Consider the following 19511-nt stretch of genomic DNA (forward strand, 5'->3'; position numbering starts at 1 on the left):
TGTTATCAATTTAAAAATATTAAAGAGTCAAAAAATCCCTGAAAATATCCCTAAAAATTTTAAACCCCTAAAAAAATCCCATCTCACATATTTACCCCCTAAATCTGGGGGGAAAACCCCTAAGTTGGGAACACTGATGTAAACGCATGCGCGCGTTCAGAAATTTTTCATCACTTATTAATATACTTATTACATGTGCGCGCATTGACTTGTTCATACATTCATATATACTTATATGTACATATATTTGCATACATTGCCGAATAATGCACAAGCATACAAACTAGAGATGGCAAATATTTGAGTACCTGTGACTTTGTCACTGCTACTTAAAAATCACTGGTCACAGTTGTGACAAATTTCCTAAAGTAGCAGTGACAGGAATTAACGAACAAAGTAGCAGTCACAGTATCACATGATAAATTGCGACTGTGACAAAGTAGCAGTCACAGTATCATATGAAAAAGTTGCGACTGTTGCAAAATAGCATTCACAGTGTAACATAAAAAATTGCGACTGTGACAAAATAGCATTCACCGTGGAACATAAAAAATTGCGGCTGTGATGAATTCATATTCATTAAAGCTATGAATTTTCCTCAATTTTAGATATGTAGAAATTGGTTAACATAAAAAAGTTAATTTATCTTTAAACTGTAATACTTATGTTTAAATTAAATTGATTATAGAAACCTCAATGCTGTAGTAAAGCCAATTATAAAACTTTTAATATTAAAATTGCATCAATTTATATTGTAATTTAAAAAATCTTATAAAAAGTATTTTATAAGTAACGAAATATTTTTAAAAGTATGTTTTCGTTTACTTTAAATAGTTTCTATTGAGTATCCTTATATTGAAAAAAATCCTTCAGAGAATATATTTATTGTGACTTTAACAATGTGCGTCTTAAAAAATAACGGATCGTTTACATTAATTTTTGTACGAAACGGTTACAAATCAGTTTGCTTATACGTAATAAAAATTAAAGATGTCTGTGTCAAAAAGAACCAAAACAAGTTATGTGTGGCAATATTTTAAAGAGGTGGATGCTGTTTTCGCAAAATGTGATATTTGTAAATCCAAAATATCATATGTATATAACGTCAACATCAAATTTAAAAAAACATATGGAACGGAGGCATCCTACTGTTCGATTGGAAATGGTAATATAATTTTGAAGTTATTATCAAATAGGTATTGTGAAAATGTTTTTGCAGTCGGAAATTACGCCAGCGCCGCAAAATGCGCCTGTTACTTTTGAAGAGGATATTCCATCAACTTCGACTGCATTACCAAGGCCTTTAACTCAAACTAAGATTTTAAATGTCGCGCGGCTAAAATCAAAAAGTGAAATAACAAGCAAGTTATTGCAGCTCTTTACGGTGGATTTGCAACCTTTCTCTATAGTTGAGGACAAAGGTTTTCGGGAATTTGTAACAGCCCTAAATCCATCTTATGACATTCCTAGCAGACATGTGATTTCAAAATCAATGATTCCTGCATTGTATGAGGAATGTAAACATAAGGTGCGAGAAATGATTAGGAGCGGGGAAAAGTTTTGCATTACCACTGATTGTTGGACATCGCGGAACACGTCTAGTTCCTTTGCTGTAACGGCACATTATGTCTCCGAAAATTTTGAACTAACGTCAGTGCTTTTATCGTCATCCCAACTGAGGCAAAATCATACAGCTGAAAACGTAAGTGAGGCGATACAACAAATCGTAAGTGACTGGAAAATTAACGAAAAAATATTGCTAGCTGTATCGGACAATGCTAGTAACATAAAAAGTGCAATAATTAATAAGTTAGGTTGGAAGCATTTTGGATGTATGGCTCACACAATTAATTTAATTGTAAAAGAAGGATTACGCATTCCTGAAGTAGAACAAGTAACTGATAAAGTTAAAATAATAGTTGCTCACTTCAAGAAAAGTACTTCAGCGAATGAAGCATTTAAAAATTACCAGCGCAACAGCGGTAAAGAACCTCTAGAATTAATTCAACAAGTTGAAACGAGGTGGAACTCCACACTGGCAATGTTGGAGCGATTTTCGGAGTTGGAGGAAGCGGTGAAATGTACTTTGGTAATTATAAATAAAAATTTACCTATATTAACCAGCGACGAGTGAGCGACTGTTGCTGCTTTGTGCAAAATTTGTAAACCATTTCGAGATGCCACAGTAAGCATTAGTGGTGAAACATATTGCACAGGTTCGCTGGTAATACCAATCGCAAAAGGTCTATTAGATGTGTATAGACCCTTGCGAACTGAAACATTTTCAAACACTATACAAAAAGTGATTGAAATTTTTTTAAATGGAATTAGGGAACGTCTTAGCAGTTTACAACACAGTAATCCACTTACGGTAGCTACTTTTCTAGATCCCAGATTCAAATTAGTGGCGTTGACTGATGAATCAGCAGCTCATAACACAAAAAAACTTATAAAACGTTATCTAATAGATATGCGAGGGGAAGAAATAGAATTTCAGACTGAAATAACAGAAGAAAATATTGAAAAATCGGTATCAATATGGAGTTCTTTCGATAAATACGCTAATGAACATAACCCACATAGTAGCGTAGAAGCAAAAGCCATTATTGAAATTCAGCGCTATTTGGAAGATGGCCTGGTTTCCCGTAGTTGCGACCCATTTCATTGGTGGCTTGAAAATAAATACAGATACCTTAAAATGGCAGAATTAGCCAAAAAGTATTTATGTGTTTTAGCCTCCTCCGTTCCTTGCGGAGAATTTTTCCCAAAGCGGGGCAAATTGTATGTGATCGTCGGTAAAGATTAAGCGAAAGGAATACTGAAATATTGTTGTTTTAGAATACAAATGGAAAATATTTACAAACATAATATTTTGGTCTTCTTTTCCATTTAATGTAAATATTTTTAACACTATTTAATTTTATCTTTTATGTATATACTTCATATTTGGTGATTTTCTAAAAATGAATTAACTATGTTAATTTCTGTTTATTCTAATAAATATGTACATTGTACCTAAATGAAAAAATGAAACAATTTTGTTCTACTTCATTGGCCTATGTCTGTTACAATTTTTATACTAGTCACAGTCACAGTTTAAAATCACTGCTACTACAAAGTCACACTCACAAGTAGCAGTGTTCTTTAAAAGTCACAACATCGCCCATCACTAATACAAACATACATATGCGTACACATAGGCGAAGCTGCTACAGCGGCAAGGGGTGACAATCGGCGGCCATTACTTTACTTATGCCATAGAACTTCTATTGCTACGGATATGGAAATGACAACGAAATAAAGCAAATATGCATATTTCTAAATGTCATTAATTTCTTTGAAGAAATGAATGATCCTGAGAAGTATAGTCTTAACTTTTCAACGGCCAACGCAGAGCGTTTCAACCAAAAGGAATTCATTCATTAGAATCACCACTCAGAAGTCGTTTTATCCGTTGTAAGCGAATGATTTTCGAAGAAACATCATTTCTAATATGCCATAAGACAAAATTAGAAATGAACTTATTAACCTTACGCTGTCAGATAAAACGAAAATACTTCGTCATCGTAGGTCGATTTCCAAAAAATGGACCAACGCAGAGTATTTCAACCAAAGGTCACATAAAATAGTTGAGAATTCGCAGAAATGAAAGACAAAGGAAAGAAAAAGCAGTATAACTTCAATAATGCACAAGCATACAAACATACATATGCGCAGCAGCAGCAAGGAAAGAGTTAACAATCGGCGATCCATTGTACATTTCTTTCTGCATAACCAAATCATAATTAGGACAACGCAATTCAAGTGTCAATGGTGGTGTTGGTGGTTAGCGCTTGGAAAGTGACGACGAGGACGTTGGAGGTGCGTAGTTCGAAGCCCAACAGAATTGATTTTTTAATTGAAATATGTCACCAACCAAAAATTTGAACATTGTTCTACAAAAACAACAACAGCATAAGCATGGCAACATTGTGTTGTTGGTAGAAAATCCGAGCTGTGCCGAAAGAAACGAACAAACGATCGCCGATTGTCACCGCTTCGCTTGCTGCTCGAACATCTTCGCAGACAAGGTTGCGTAGATTCATATTGAGCAAGGTTGCGCAACCTGAATCTATCGCAACCTTTTCCGAACTCGTATAAGAAGTATAACTTCAAAAAAAATTTCACTTTAAACAAAATATTAAAATTTCATTGAAGTGACTGGTATATGTAAGTATGGGCACAACGAAATTGTGTACATACAAAATAGACAACTACGTTGTTTTGTGTACATGCCGGCCATTGCTATGTCGCTGCCTTCTAACAAATGTTCATGTAGTAGGATTCACGACGCCATTTTTAGTTCATTGTCGTGCTGCTGCAGTCTGTCGCGCTCATTGTGTTCAGCACTTCATTCGAAGTTTTTTTTTACGGGTTGAGTGTAAAATCATAATGCCGAATTTCAAAATTCCAACCAAAATGCAGTTGGAAGAAACCCGTAATAGGGGCCTAAATTTAGATTATAATGTAAATCAATAAAGTTTACATATACCTAGTTCTATTAATCTACCATACGCTTATTTGTTGTAAAATGAATATATCTTGTGGTTTTTTTTAATATCTGTTTCAAAAGATGTATTTAATATTGTCCAATTTCTACATCTACTCGTATACTCGTACAACTCTTTCATACCATTTTGGTTGTGAAGTTTAATGCTTGTGGCGTATTTAGTCAGTGTGTTATCGCACTTTCAGTAGTTTTCAACATAACCGTTATATGGGGAGTAGACGTGGTTATTATCTGATTATACAATTTTCACAGCGTATGAAGAACTTTTAAAAATAATATTTCTATTGACGTTTAAATAGCTTCAGCAGATTGGAAGATACAGACATTAAACCATTTAAGGGCGCAATTTGGCTGCGATTTCGAAGAGCATCCCCCGATTTCGGGGTTAAAATGGGTATGTACGGATAGAGGAGGTCCTCCAGATCAGGAATATATATAAGTAGTAGCCGAATTTTACACTTATATTTTTAACTTTTATATCCACTAACACTTCTCTAATTTGTTTCTAATCATTTATTTTATATTAAATAGTGAAAAAATAACTTTCATTCCATATCAAAGTTTAGTTAAAGTCCATTTATTCATAAAATAAGAGAAAGGTTGTAAACAAGCAAAAAATTAGTGTCACTATATAATGGAATAAAAGTAAGAAAAAGGAAAGAGTATGACGTCATAACTAAATTCATTATCCTGTGAGGAGTAATGTAAAATCTTTCAGAATTCTCATTATCTTGATAAATCACGGTGTTGGATCGGCCAGGGTTATTTTTTTTGAAGCGCCGCCGAAGGCCGTCAACGCAAAACGGAGTTCAACGCAAAAGAACTGAGCACGCCCAGGTCTTGGTCCGACCAGGGTTATTTGTTTTCTTTATTCCTTTTGGTTCTTCTGTAAAATATGAACGTAAGGTAGCACTGATTTTTAGTTAGAATGCAACTCTTTTGTTATTATGTGAACAAAAATAATTGAACAAAAGTTAAATGTTGAATAAAGGTAATTTTTGTATTAAAAGGCTATTTCATATAAAATAAATGGTTAGAAACGAATTACTGAAGTGTTAGTGGATATAAAAGTTAAAAATATAACTATAAAATTCAATATAAATGGGAGAAACACGCATTTTAAATAGTTGAATTTTTGAAATTTAAATGCAAATATCTCAAAAACCATAAGTCAGCGGCAACTATAAATATAGGGATGCCATTCTAAAATTTACCCCGGAATTTCAGCCAACAGATGTTTCTTTCTATCGCGATTCACTATACCCAAATACAGTTCTATACCTTCAGACAAGGCGACTACTTTTCGTGGGACTTCTTCAACCTCAACTCTTTTCCTGAGGAAAATAATTCGAGCTGCAGAACTTAATCTAGCAGGTACCATCTTCTATAATACTGTATATCTGCTAGAGTACGTTTATGACATTGATATCATTGGTCTCAATATCCACACCTGCTTTCTCCAGACTGGATAAGGAAGCGAAGCAAATGGATCTGGTAGTGAACAAGGGCAAGACGAAATATCTCCTGTCATCAAACAATCAAACGTCGCACCTGCGACTTAGCTCCTAAGTTACTATTGACAGTCACATCTTCGAAGTCGTAGATAATATCGTCAATGTCAGCCTCCAAGACCAGGTGGAGAAGTCGTTGGCTTCGATTGGAATCTCCAATCGGGCCAAGCAGCGAAAAGATAAAACGATTGGAGCACTGTGGTAAACTCGGCTATTACCGCGTAAGCGGTGTCTAATACTTAACTCACTAAATAATATATTCGCAACAAACATTGATAAAACCTTAAATACACACACAGTTTCTGGAATCCGAATGAAAGTGGAGTCTTTGTCACAAGAGTTGCAAAATTTAGCCTCCATGGTAAAACTTGGCTGCTAGAGTTCGCCGAGGCCCGAAATATGATTATCTGTAGTACCAGATTTCAGCACGTGAACATTTATCAGCTATTTGACTTCTCCGAATAGAAGAGTTCAAAGCCAGATCGATCATGTTGTGATAGATGGATGACATGTTTCTAGTATCTTTGATGTGCGTAAGCTCTGAGAACCTAACATCGACTATTTTGTTGTAGTGAAAATACGCGGCCGCCTCTCTATATCCAAGCACGCCCGTCAACAACTACAGAGAAGGTTTTCTACTCCAATTGTCCTCGTGCCCCTTGGCCTACCAAGCAACTTTACAATCGATCATAACACGTGCGCGTCGAGATTTGAAGAGAGAAGCGAGATGCAGTTGCAGGCAAAAAAAAAAAAGAGAGGCCGAAATGCGTGAGTATGAAGAGCTTGACAAGATGGCCGACAGGGGTAATGTTCGAAAATTTTACGAAAAGATGGGGCGACTAACAGGAGGTTTCAAGACCGTGGCATACTCTTGTATGACCCGCAGAGGTGATCTAGTGACTAATTCTCAGAGCATAGTAAAATTAGGAAGGAAACACTTATCCAACCAGCTGAATGGCAGTGAAATTATAAAGTCAGGAAAAAGCGAACCCGATTCCACAATCGGTGACGATGAAACAGACGTTCCATTTCCCGACCATGAAGAAGTTCGAATAGCAAAAAACCCGCCTGAAAAACAACAAAGTGCCGGGGGCCAATGTATTGCCGGCGGAGCAATTTAAACACCGCGCAAAGAACTGATAAAGAGCAGGCATTAGTTTCTTTGTAGAATATGGTCGGACGAAAGAATGCCCAATGACTGGAGTTTAAGTGTGGTCTGCCCAATCCATAAATCCCACAATCTGCGCCAACTATCGTGGGACAAGTTTCCTCAACAACGCATATAATGGTGAAATTTTAGTTTGAATGAAATATGGGAACCTAAAAAAATAGCGACCCCTTAGAGTTAAGCTACAGCGCCTGGCTTGAGAGAAGATTTTTTGTTTGTCAATCACTAACATTTGAGGGGGTGAGAGTTAAAAAAATAATTCAAAAATTTTTTTGAAGCACCCTAGTGTCCCTTCTCATTTCACGGTTCTTTTTTAAGATTTTGAAGCACCCTAATAACCATACACCACCATTTTGTCGATTTTAAAGCTCGAAAAGGAGCTGCATTTATGCCGCTATGTCTGAATTTGGAATCCCCGCAAAATTTTTACGACCGTGTAAACTTACAGTACCAAAAACTCCGTCAAGATCGAGAAGAACCTCTCCGAGCAGTTCGATACCAAACGAGGTTTCAGAAAAACCGACTTTTCGTCCGACTTCTTCAATCTAGCAGAAAATAATCTTTTATAAGAGTGTAAAGCTACTGGCCATATCATTGGCCTCACCACTCGCCTCGCTAGTTCTGCTTTCTCCAGGTTGGACAAGAAAGCAAAGCAAATGAGTCTGGCAGTGAACGAGGACAAGGTAGGAGATTATTTTCCTGTCATTAAACAAATAGTCATCGCACTCGCGACTAGACTCCCACGTCACTGTTGACAGTATTAACATCAGAGTCGTAGATAATTTCGTCTCTCTTGGAACCAGTGTTAACATCAACAACAATATCAATCTCTTGCCAACAGGTGTTACTTTAGACTAAGTAGGCAATTGAGAAGTAGGGTCCTCTAATGGACGATGACAACATTTGATGAGTCGACGTTACAAATTTTCGAGAGAAAAGTTGTGCTGAAGATTTTTGGTCCTTTGCGCATTGGCCACGGCGAATACCACATTCGATAGAACAATGAACTGTATGAGATATAGGACGGATTTGACATATGTAGTTCAGCGAACTAAAAAACAGCGGAAACACTCCACCTTTGAAAGTATTCAAGGAGGTACCCACCGGGGGAAACAGAGGAAGAGGAAGACCTCCTCTCCATTGCAAAGACCAGGTGAAGAAAGACCTGGCTTCGTTTGGAGTCTCAAAAGAAAGCCACTTAACAAAACGGAGAAGCGACTGGCGCACTGTTGTTAACTCGGCTACAACCGCGTAGGCGGTTCCTACGCCAGTAAAGAAAAAGGAGAAGTTTTAAGATAATAAACTTTGCCCCAATTCCAGATAACGTTTAGTTTTTCTTCTATCCAGCACGCCAATTAAAAAATCGTAAAAATGAAAACCGAGAAATCGCGCATCAAAGTTGCTCCAAAATTCTGATTATCAACAACCCTGAGATTTTAAGCGTTACACACCTAACAAAATCGCTAGCCGGCAGCACTAGGAGAAAGACAAAGGAACGTTGTTGGCAACATGAAAGCCAATCTGGCGCCCGGTCATTAACTTCGCAACATCGATATCTCAGTCACTGCGGCAGTATAGCAAGGCATCACATTCGACGCAAAACTGTTGCAATATAAGTAACAGCTGAGCATCTTAAGAAAAATAACAGTGTCGCAATATTGCTGCAGTTATTTGCTTGTCCGAACATCCCCGTAGTTAAGCGCAGCCGAGGAACGTTCAATCATGTCATAACACTACACTCGTAAGATAACAGGATGCCTCCTGATCAATGTTGCCATATCTTCCGTTAAAAAAATCCGACAACGCTTACCTTCAATATCGAATGGCGTTATACACTAGGGCGGGTCGATTACGGACTTTTTTCGATTCGGGATTTCTAATAGTGCGGAAAAGTTGCCTTAGTACTTTCTGATTCCAATGCAACTTTTTGTTTTGAGATCGGATTGCATCTTAAACCCCAACTCCGGATTTGAAATTTCGGAAATTCGCCTAAAATCGTGAAACTGTCTACCTAGCGCCTGAAATACGCATCTCATGGCAAAATGTATAAAACAAAAATTATTTGTCACGTCATTTGCTACCAAAATGGTGATCATGGCCGTAGGACGAACCGTTCCCGAGATACGAGCGAAAAGGCGGCGCGCCACAGCGCAAGGTGAAAATTGTTGCAGCTCTCAGCTAACCTGTACTGGTCACCCAAAACCCACCGCGTGGAGGTGGTTGCTCTTCGGGTTCCTCCCAAGCCCAACCCAACCAACCAACCATATGTCAGGCTTGTTTTAGTCTGAATCTGTGTCAAATTTATTGATAAAATCAGATTTTGTACTAAACTTTGGCACTTATTGCCTAGATTTCAGTGTAGAGCGTATAAAACGATCACGAGATTGGGGGACAATAACTTTAGAAGATGTCTCTGTCACCAGTTTGACGGCTCTCTCGACTGCCACGGTGTGAGAGGGGAATTCACTAACTTCCCATACCTCTGCAGTGTCTCCCGATAGCCCTTTTATGAGTTCTTCGTTAGAAACTGAACAAAGAACTGGTGGAACAGTCAAGGTAATAGTCTTCCAGTTAATCATATCGTAATAATTATTAGCTTTGAAAAAATCTTTATTTCCTTTGTTGGTTTGTCAGTAGAAATGTATAATCTCAGAATTCTCTTTGCACAGGTGAGCCAGCGAGATTTGCACATGTTACCTGGATGCATCGACGCTAAATCTGAGGAACATTGACCGGAAATAACAGCTTCTGATATTTTATAGAGATAAGCTTGGTCTGTGCTAAGTTGGGTCGGATTAATAACCTCAGAAGGTAATTGGCAGGATGGAAAACTTTCATATTTGACAACAGGCAACTTCTCACAATCAGGGAGCAGTTTACCTATGTCGTCAGAGAATGTATTTGGACTCTTTGAAACACCATGTGTACGAAAGGAGCACGAAATGGAAGTTCGTTGAAATGTAGAAGACAAACAACCCACTGTATTGGCCTACCTATTCTTTCTTCTAGTTTCCGAATGATTCCACCTTTCCAACCTGTGTTCGTGTTGGTGCCATCAGCACCGACAACTTCTAGATGTTCCACATCAACTGAATTGTCTTGTAAATGTTGCCATATTGCTTGCGTCTCATCCTCAGCTGACCCGGAAGGAGAGGTGACGTGGCCAAAGTAATGACAACCAGGTTCCGCTATAAGAGAAATATGTTCCTCTTTGACAGTGTCGCGCTAGTACTTTTCACCTTCGCTGACTTGTGTAAGTGTATTGTCTTTGCGGCCGTCAAAATACAGCCCATATACAGAGTCAATACTTTCGGTGTTTTGGAGCTTAACTCTAACACTTTTTTTTGCCCGACTAATCTTGCATTTGTCAGTGACAAAGCTAGCCTGATCCTCTGTTATCAAACCTGCTTTTTCAGCATCCAGAAAAGCAGATGAAACAATCAAGGCCGCTGCTCTATAACTTACTCCAAATCCTTGGGCAGCTAAGGCAGTGTGTTCTAATACTAGTGTGTTTTATTTGGTTTTAGAGGATGGAAGGGAAAATTCATCATCAGCATCGCTTTTGGAAGAATCCATGTGCGACGCACCTACATTGTTGTCGTCTGTATGAGAGTCTGGCTGATCTGAATGGTCACGTGTTCTAGCTGATACGTTTCTGGTAAGTGTTGATGTTGAATGACGTTTTGAAAGCTTTTCTTTACGTTCATTTTTCTTTGTAATCTTTTTTGTTTCAGGTAGATCAACACTTCCAATGCGACCAATTCTTCTGGTTCTCTGGTCCAAGAGCAATGGTTGATCATTGATAGGAACTTTCCTTTTCTTTGGACAAGTGCAAGAAGAAAAATAAATGCATTTACAAGCAGCGATGTCAAATAATTTTCCGGCAGAAGAGACAAAGTTGTCTCTTTTAGAGCTCAAACCTATTGGGTTTCTTAAAAACATTTGTTTAAGAGTCAGAAATTTCTTATGGTATGTGGTGAGCATTTGTACAACTCTGGTGTGTGAAACTATCGGAATAGATGACCTTTTGAAAGTATTTTCAACCTTTTTGCAACTATTTCTGTAACCTCTATACGAAATCTTTCAAACTGATAACACAAAAGAACATCCTGGTAAGTAGGTAACTGGCACTCAGAGAGATTGTACGGATATATGCCAAACACAGGACATGTCTGTCTAAATTTAAATTTAGATACAGACATTTTGAGTTCTGTGTTCTGTTGAGAGAATATAAGTGATATCACTCGGTGAAATCAACAACAAGAGTGAAGGAACTCGATGAAAAAATATTTATGTGGAGACCAGTCCGAACGTGTCGTATGGCGCAGGGAAATGAATGTAAGTGATAGAACTCGGCGAAATCACCGAAAAGAGTGAAGGAACTCGATGAAAAAATATTTGTGTGGAGACCTATCCGAACGTGTCCTTTGGCTTAGGTGAATGAATGTGAGTGATAGCACTCAGCGAAATCAACGTCAAGAAGTGTGGCCGCAAGCCACCTTTTTTTCACCTTGCGCTGTGGCGCGCCGCATTTTTGCTCGTATCTCGGGAACGGTTTGTCCTACGGCCATGAGTACCATTTCGGTAGAAAATGACGTGACAAATAATTTTTGTTTTATACATTTTGCCATGAGATGCGTATTTCAGGCGCTAGGTAGACAATTTCACGATTTTAGGCGAATTTCCGAAATTTCAAGGCCGGAGTTGGGGTTTAAGATGCAATCCGATCTCAAAACAAAAAGTTGCATTGGAATCAGGAAGTACTAAGGCAACTTTTCCGCACTATTAGAAATCCCGAATCGAAAAAAGTCCGGAATCGACCCACCCTATGATACACCCTGTCCAGAAAGTATCGGGATTTCTTCATTTAACTCTCCCGCTTATATAGAAGACAAGTCACTTTTTTTCTAGGTTTGTACAACTGTCCTTAATTATGATGCCAAAAATTAGCGCGATCTGTCAACCAGTGTGTTTACCTCATCTGTTTATGACAGTCGACCTCAGCTCTCGCGTCGAATTTGTTCTGATGTCTTCAACTAACTCAACTCGGTTTCCCTGGAGCCGCTCTTTGAATTACAAGAATAGCTAAAAGTAGGGTAGAAGGGGAAGCATTCGCCAGTGGGGCACATATGCCACCACCAATTATCTTTAAAATTAAATAAGCTATTGATAATCGAAAAACGATATTTTGTGCATTTATCGATGATCTTCCACCTCTCACTCTTTGGTAGTTTCATTATATGTACATGTGCTCGAGGACGGACGAGGTTTTATGTTTTACGGACTACCGCGAAAATATTTGGTTGTAAGTATTTTTTGTAATAACTTTTTTTGGAGGCATTAGATGACTCCGGCCAGTCATCTGAAGGTGAATATATGTATTCATCGAAATATACCTCAAATCAAGTTTTCACAAAACATCAAGAAAAAGAGATATGCGAGTATTTTAAAGCATGCTCTAACCTACAGCACGGCTTCACCTGTACAATGGCACGGAAGTTTGTATTTGAATATGCCACAATAAATGATATTGCCATGCCTTTATCATGGGTGGATAATGAAAAAGCTGGAATTGACTGGATTCAAGCATTTATGAAAAGTAATCAAGACTTGAGTTTGCGAAAACCTCAAAATACAAGTCTTTATCGACTGACTGTATTTAAGAAAAGCGCAGTAATGGAGTTTTTCGATAATATGCAGCATTTGCTCAAAAATAATTCATTGTCTCCGTGTGATATTTATAATTTAGACGAAACGGGTATTACTACTGTGTTGCAATCACCCAAGGTAATTTAATAGCATTCTAACCGAAATACCTACATTACATATAATAATATGTACCTATTTTGTATTTCATAGGTTATTTCTTCAAAAGGAAGACGAACAGTTTCTCAAGTGGCGTCTGTAGAAAGAGGATCGCTTGTGACAATGGTAGGCATTGTAAATGCTTCTGGTAACGCTCTACCACCTGTCTATGTGTTCCCTCGTATAAAGTATAAAGAACATTTCGTGAATGGGAGTCCCAACGGTTGTCTGGGGATAACAGATAAGAGCGGATAGATGACAGCTCAAGGCTTTATAGAAGTCCTAAAGCACATCAAAAATAACACTCGGTGTTCCAAGGAGAAACCAATAAGCCTTTTCCTAGACAATCACGTCTCCCACTGCAGTCTAACAGCAATCATATTTTGCAGAGAAAATGGTATTCATATGATTACTTTTCCGCCACATACGTCACACAAGCTCCAACCATTGGTTGTTTGGTCCGTTTAAAAAGTACTTAGCGACTTCGTTCAATTATTTCCTTGTATTCAACCCTGGTAGAATAATTACAATTTACAATATAGGTATTATCGCTATCTAATATCCCATTTCGGAAGGCATTTGCTGCTGAAAACATTTGCAAAGGATTTGAAATGACAGGTATAAGCCCATTTAACAAACAAATATTTCCTGAAACAGACTTCATAAACGAACCAAATGAAGAACATCCAACCGCTGACAATGATAATGAACCTATACTTCAACAAGATGCGATTTCAAATGAACCTGATGTCCTGTTTGAGCCTCCAGTCACACCCCCACCTCTTCCTAAAACTCCGGAGCAAGTCCGTCCACTCCCTAGAATTCAACAATCTAAATCTGACAAAAGATAGGGAAAATCCACAATCTTGACATCTACTCCATTAAAAGAAGAAAAGGAACGACCACAGCAGCAAAAGAAAAAACAAGCAAAGAAACCATTGGTATGAAAAGGAGTTCCGAAAATAATTAATAAAAAACGTAAAACCTACGTCGACTCATTATCTGACTTAGCAGATGCCTTAAGCTTCGCTGAATCCGACAGATCTGTTGGTTCGTGTGTAGAACCAGAGAGCCTTGGTGAGATCAAATTCGTACTTGTTCGATTTGGTGGGCAGGTAGATAAGTTCTATGTTGGCAAGATATTGTCTGAATGTCCGAACTCGGTAACTTTTGATTTTTTAAGAAAAAAGCCAGGTTCATGGACATTTTATGAACCATGTGTTAACGACATATCCTATATTCCAAAAGATGACATTGCCCTGAAGTTGCCGGACCCAAGCCATTCCGCAGGAACGTCCCGATCAGCTGCAACATACATATTTGATGTAGATATGTCGCAGTACAATGTATGTAAAACTCGTCACTATATCGCATTTATTTTTTATGAATTAGTTCTTACCGGTAAACAATATAAATATTAACATATGTATTACACTTTTTTTGTCACTTTTACATGAATTAATAAAATTTAAGTTAATTTTTTGTTAAACATTGTATTTATTTCTTTACGAATTACTTATTATTTCAAATCTCGTTTCTTCACCGTCTTCACCAAACTTTCAAATATCACTTCCAACTTTTAAAATTCAAAATTTCTTTTTGCGCTCTTGTTGAGCTATATAAGCTTTATTACTTATCACTTCAATTGCAAATTGTACAATGTTTTCTTATAAATAAATATTTTTACACTTTACGCTTCTTTGATGCAAATAGGCACACTACACCAATTACTATCGCATATAGAGATATTAAAAGTTAAATGTTATTAAGCCAAAGTTAAATATATAAACTGAATGATGAAAGCCGAATAAAAAACGAATAATCTCGATATATAATGACCGGATGATGCAAAGGATGCAACGTTCAGGAAAAATGTTCAAATAGACGTTGCGGGCAAGTTGCCTGCTGGACCGCTGGTGGACGCACGGGATGGAGGTCGGAGAAACGTAAACGGTGTATATAATTGATGTGTCGATGCGAACTTTCTAGAATGTTAAAATGGACGGTTTTTTAAATAGACGATTTCAAATAGACGATTGCGAATAGACGATGCGTGCAGCGGCGAACGTGACTTCTAGAAGAAAGAAGAATCAAAAAAAACGGCAGAGCGTCACCTTCTCGTTGGTATAAGATGAAAAATGGAACAAAAACAGTTTGGTGATGATCAATGATGCCCTAATTAACATGTTGATGTGGAGAGTGTTGTATTCACTGATCAGTGATGCCCTTTAGTTATAGTTCATCTCAACACATTGTTTAATAAATAAAAAGAAAATAGTTGTGCCACAAACTTAAAGTTGCATTTTCCTTTTGACGATTGCGCCCCATCCAACTGGCGAATTTACCCCATGGATGGGGCAGTTTCACCCTTTTGGGCATCTTGGGAAATCCGTAAAATTTGTATATAAATATGCGAGGTAATCAGAATAAAACGGTTAAAATTTAAAACCAACAAATGTAAGCTCTTACACAAAAAAAAGTTTTGAAAGACCATTAACAGTTTTTTTTATGAGAGCCTCAAAAAAAAAAAGAGGCGAATGCTCCCCTTCTACCCTATATACGTAGTGCTATTTGTTGAGTGTTTGGCCAAAATTTAACACAAATACGTTGATTTAAATATTAAAATTCGACAAACACTATTGAGGTCGACCATATAAGAAGGAGATGAGAGGGAAAAAAGAAGAATTCCCGATACTTTCTTGACGGGGTGTATCCAGAATATGAAATATCTTAAAAACGACAAAAATTCATATTCACATGTATATAACTTATTATGATCGAAAGTAAGAAAGTTGGAAAACATCATCCAATTTAGGTTTATTACATTCTTTAAAAAATAAGGAGGTCAACATTCCAATTATATTTAGACGTCTTTGTAGAACTTAGCACGGTCCACATCAAAATTGTAAAATTCATTTTTACACAGCTTTACTGTGAAAAATTGCTATAATTGTGTCTGTTGACAAATTGCTGCGATTTTTATTTTTATTCAGATGTTATGTAAATGTAAGCAAAATAGTTATCATTTCTTGCGGAAGGAATCGATCTCTTGACTTGTTACATTGATTGGGGATATGCTACAAGACGATTTTTATTTTTATTCAAATGTTATGTAAATGTAAGTAAAATAGTTGTCATTTCTTGCGGAAGGAATCGATCTCTTGACTTGTCACATTGAGTGGAGATATGTTACAAGACGTTTGAATTCTACAGTTATTTTGGCACAACATCCACATCTCGCAAAGGCTCCCAAATCATTTGATATTAATTTTTCAGGCTGTCAAATTCTATAAACTCCACATACTTTTTGTCGACATAATCTTCCTTTAAATAGCAGGAAGTTACTTTTGAATATGTTATGCTTTAAGCTATAATACCATATATACAAAACTTAATGTTTGTTATGGGGAATAGATGTATCTAAAAATTGTAAACAATACATGTAATTTTGTGTAATGGAGAAAATAAATAATATTATTAATTTGGTTAAAGTCTCCCTAAAAACCCGCAATAAAATAAGGCAATACATGCAATAAAAAAAGATTGGCGAAAAATATCTTATTTTCCTTCTCATATTTATTTATCAAGTCATTTTGAAAAGCTTTTTTGTAACTTCGTTTCCTTTTTTTAAGCTGTGAATATGTATTATTATATATACATATTCATAAGTATAGTATATACTTACTTATTTATACTACTTATGCCCGGTTTCACAGTCCATACTTAAGTTGTGCTTAAGTACTGAAAATGGGAGACTTAAGCAGTGCTTAAGTAACAGCTGATTTTTGTTTTAAATTGTTTTGAATTTTTAGTTATTTGTGAAAAGAAGAATAACTAGAAATTATTTTTTGTGAAAAAAATATAGAATCGGATTGAGATTATGATTTTGACGGTGACCCAGAATGAATATGACGATAAAGATTTCCGCTACAGATTTCGGGTTAGCGAAGAAACAGCCTGGAATGTGCTCGATTGTATTCGACTACAAATTGAGCACAAAACCAAGTTGTACTTCTAATTTGCCTTATACTACTCAATTATTTATACATTTCTATTAGGAATCATTCACTATCACCAGCACAAATGTTTTTGCTTTAATTGCGCTTTTATGCTACGTGATATATGCTGAGGACAGTTGGAGATTTATTTGAAGTATCTAATACCATGTTCAGACCGACACTTAATCACACGATTTCGGCTGTTGAGTGGTTTATCCCACTAACCTTATAAATTTATCAATATTTCGCCATACAAAAATGACAGTTCAAAATCACTTCATCGGAGTGATTTGAAACTGATCCATGCTAAATCTCTCTGTGCGACTCTGATTTTGCGCCATCTACTTGGCAGCATTGGAAATCTATTACATTATCACATCTGATTTAGACCTTATAAAAAGGAAAAAATGTAAACAAACAAATTTTTATTAGAGCAATGAATGTAATTTCTGCTGAAAATCGACTTCCCAAATAAAAAAAGCGTCCATTATTTCCATTATATGGAAAATATTTAAAAGAATACGGCTTTTATTACAAAATACTACATGACAATGTTTTCTTTCGATAAATATTGAGCGATGTAAATTCTTGAATGGCAAAAACAGCTGTTTTTAATCTTTTCAACGGCAGTAAGAGCACTGTTGGGTTATGAAATGCTTAAATGTAATCTAATCTTTTAAATTTTCGGTCTGAACATGGTATTAAGTATTTTACGGATGATATTTGTAAAACATATGTTGCCCATAACGTTGCCATATATCATAAGAAAATTTTCAAGAAATTAAGCCTTGCGTTTGACAGTGCAAACGACTACTCAGTCTGCAACAATGCTTAGCTAAAATTTTATTTGGGAACAACTTAAGTATGGGCTGTGAAACCGGGCATTATTTTTACGAGGAAAATAATACATTGCTCACATAGTAAGGGCTAGGATTTGGTGACACATATCTGGTATTCGTTGGTAGTATGGTATTTTTCTACATTATTAGAATGAACGATTTTCAATTTTGTACGTTGAAAAATTTTGTTAATCAAACATCGAATTCAGCAAATATCGCATATATGACAATCTCAACATTTTGTTGAAAGATTTAGGTTCCTTTAATAAATTAATGTAAAATACGGTGGCACGATATGGAATAAAATCTGATAAGTAGAAATATAATTAACTTCATAGCCCTAAAATCTTTAAAAGCCCTGCACTCATTAATGGGGTTTGGTGGCATTGTTATGTGTTGCATATCAATGGTTTTCTGTAGTACGTTTTCGCGGGAAGCCTAAATAATGCGGTCAATTACAACACCGAATCGAAAAGTGCTGTTGGCAAATAGTGAGAAATCCTTGACACAAACATACTGTATAAATCCCTTAATTTAAGGAAAAATATGTTTATTACTTGGAGGATGGAGACATGTGTAGAAGTTCACGCAAGTGAGGAAAGTTCTCTGGCCATATAAAGGAGCGCAAGTTTGGTGTGGGATGCGTGGTGGGAGAGAGACTCCGTCGCCGAGTACTATCATTCACTCCGGTGAATGAACGTCTAGCCACAATCCGCATCAAAGCGATGTTCTTCAACATATCGCTGATTTGCGCCCACGACCCGACGGAAGAGAAGGACGATGAGACCAAAGATGCCTTCTATGAGCGCTTGGAGCGCGCTTATGAGAGCTGCCCCCCCCACAATGTCAAAATCGTGCTTGGCGACTTTAACGCCAGGGTGGGCAAAGAAGGTATCTTTGCCAATACGGTCGGTAAATTCAGCCTCCACGACGCAACATCTCCAAACGGGTTGAGGCTGATCGACTTCACCGGGGCCTGAAATATGGTTATCTGTAGTACTAGATTCCAGAACAAAAAAATACATCAAGCTACCTAGCTGTCTCCGGATCGAAAAGCCACCAACCAGATCGATCATGTTGAGATAGACGGAAGACACGTCTCCAGTATCCTAGACGTGCGTACGCTCCGAGGTCCTACCATCGACTCGGGCCACTATCTTGTTGCAGCTAAGATTCGCACCCGCCTCTCTGCAGCAAAAACCGCACGTCAACAAACACAAGGAAGGCTCGACGTCGAAAATCATTGGTTTTCGGTAAGTGCAAAAGAACAGCTGGTACGACGAGGAGTGCCGTGTCGTAGCGGAGAGAAAACAGGCTGCCTACCTCGCAACGTTACGTTCGACCACTACACGTGTGGGATGGGATAGACACCGAGAGTTGAAGGGGGAAGCGAGACGCATTTGTAGACAGAAGAAGAAAGAGGCTGAAATGCGTGAGTATGAACAGCTTGATAAGCTGGCCGACAGGGGTAATGCTCGAAAATTCTACGAAAAAATGCGGCGGCTTACAGAAGGTTTCAAGATCGGAGCATACTCTTGTAGAACCCCTAAAGGTGATCTAGTGACCGATGCCCAGAGCATACTTAAATTATGGAGGGAACACTTCTCCAGCCTGCTGAATGGCAGTGAACGCGCAACACTA

The 19511-nt window shown here is 37.4% G+C and overlaps 2 protein-coding genes and 1 long non-coding RNA gene across 4 annotated transcripts in view; all 3 read left to right on the top strand.

Annotated features, from left to right (window-relative positions):
• Positions 1 to 19511, top strand: part of LOC126765197 (protein diaphanous) — a 284726-nt gene that overhangs the window by 252246 nt on the left and 12969 nt on the right. The gene's annotated exons all lie outside the window — the stretch shown is intronic.
• LOC126765297 (E3 SUMO-protein ligase ZBED1-like) lies at positions 719 to 2149 on the top strand. Its single transcript, XM_050483015.1, has one exon. The coding sequence runs from the start codon at positions 1208 to 1210 to the stop codon at positions 2132 to 2134; it is 927 nt and encodes a 308-aa protein (XP_050338972.1). The 5' UTR covers positions 719 to 1207; the 3' UTR covers positions 2135 to 2149.
• On the top strand, positions 9381 to 16519 carry LOC126765462 (uncharacterized). 2 transcript variants are annotated; one of them, XR_007668426.1, is made up of 4 exons: positions 9381 to 12533; positions 12698 to 13015; positions 13088 to 14379; positions 14747 to 16519. It is a non-coding gene; the product is annotated as an uncharacterized LOC126765462 (long non-coding RNA). The 2 variants fall into 2 exon arrangements; XR_007668425.1 differs by having other exon boundaries at positions 9381 to 13015.

The sequence above is a fragment of the Bactrocera neohumeralis genome, unplaced genomic scaffold, assembly GCF_024586455.1.
Source record: "Bactrocera neohumeralis isolate Rockhampton unplaced genomic scaffold, APGP_CSIRO_Bneo_wtdbg2-racon-allhic-juicebox.fasta_v2 cluster10, whole genome shotgun sequence".
Taxonomy (NCBI): Eukaryota; Metazoa; Arthropoda; class Insecta; order Diptera; family Tephritidae; genus Bactrocera; species Bactrocera neohumeralis.

What these genes read in the sequence shown, in the direction of transcription:
- LOC126765297 (XM_050483015.1), top strand. Translation starts at nt 1,208, where the DNA reads ATGTTTTTGCAGTCGGAAATTACGCCAGCGCCGCAAAATGCGCCTGTT.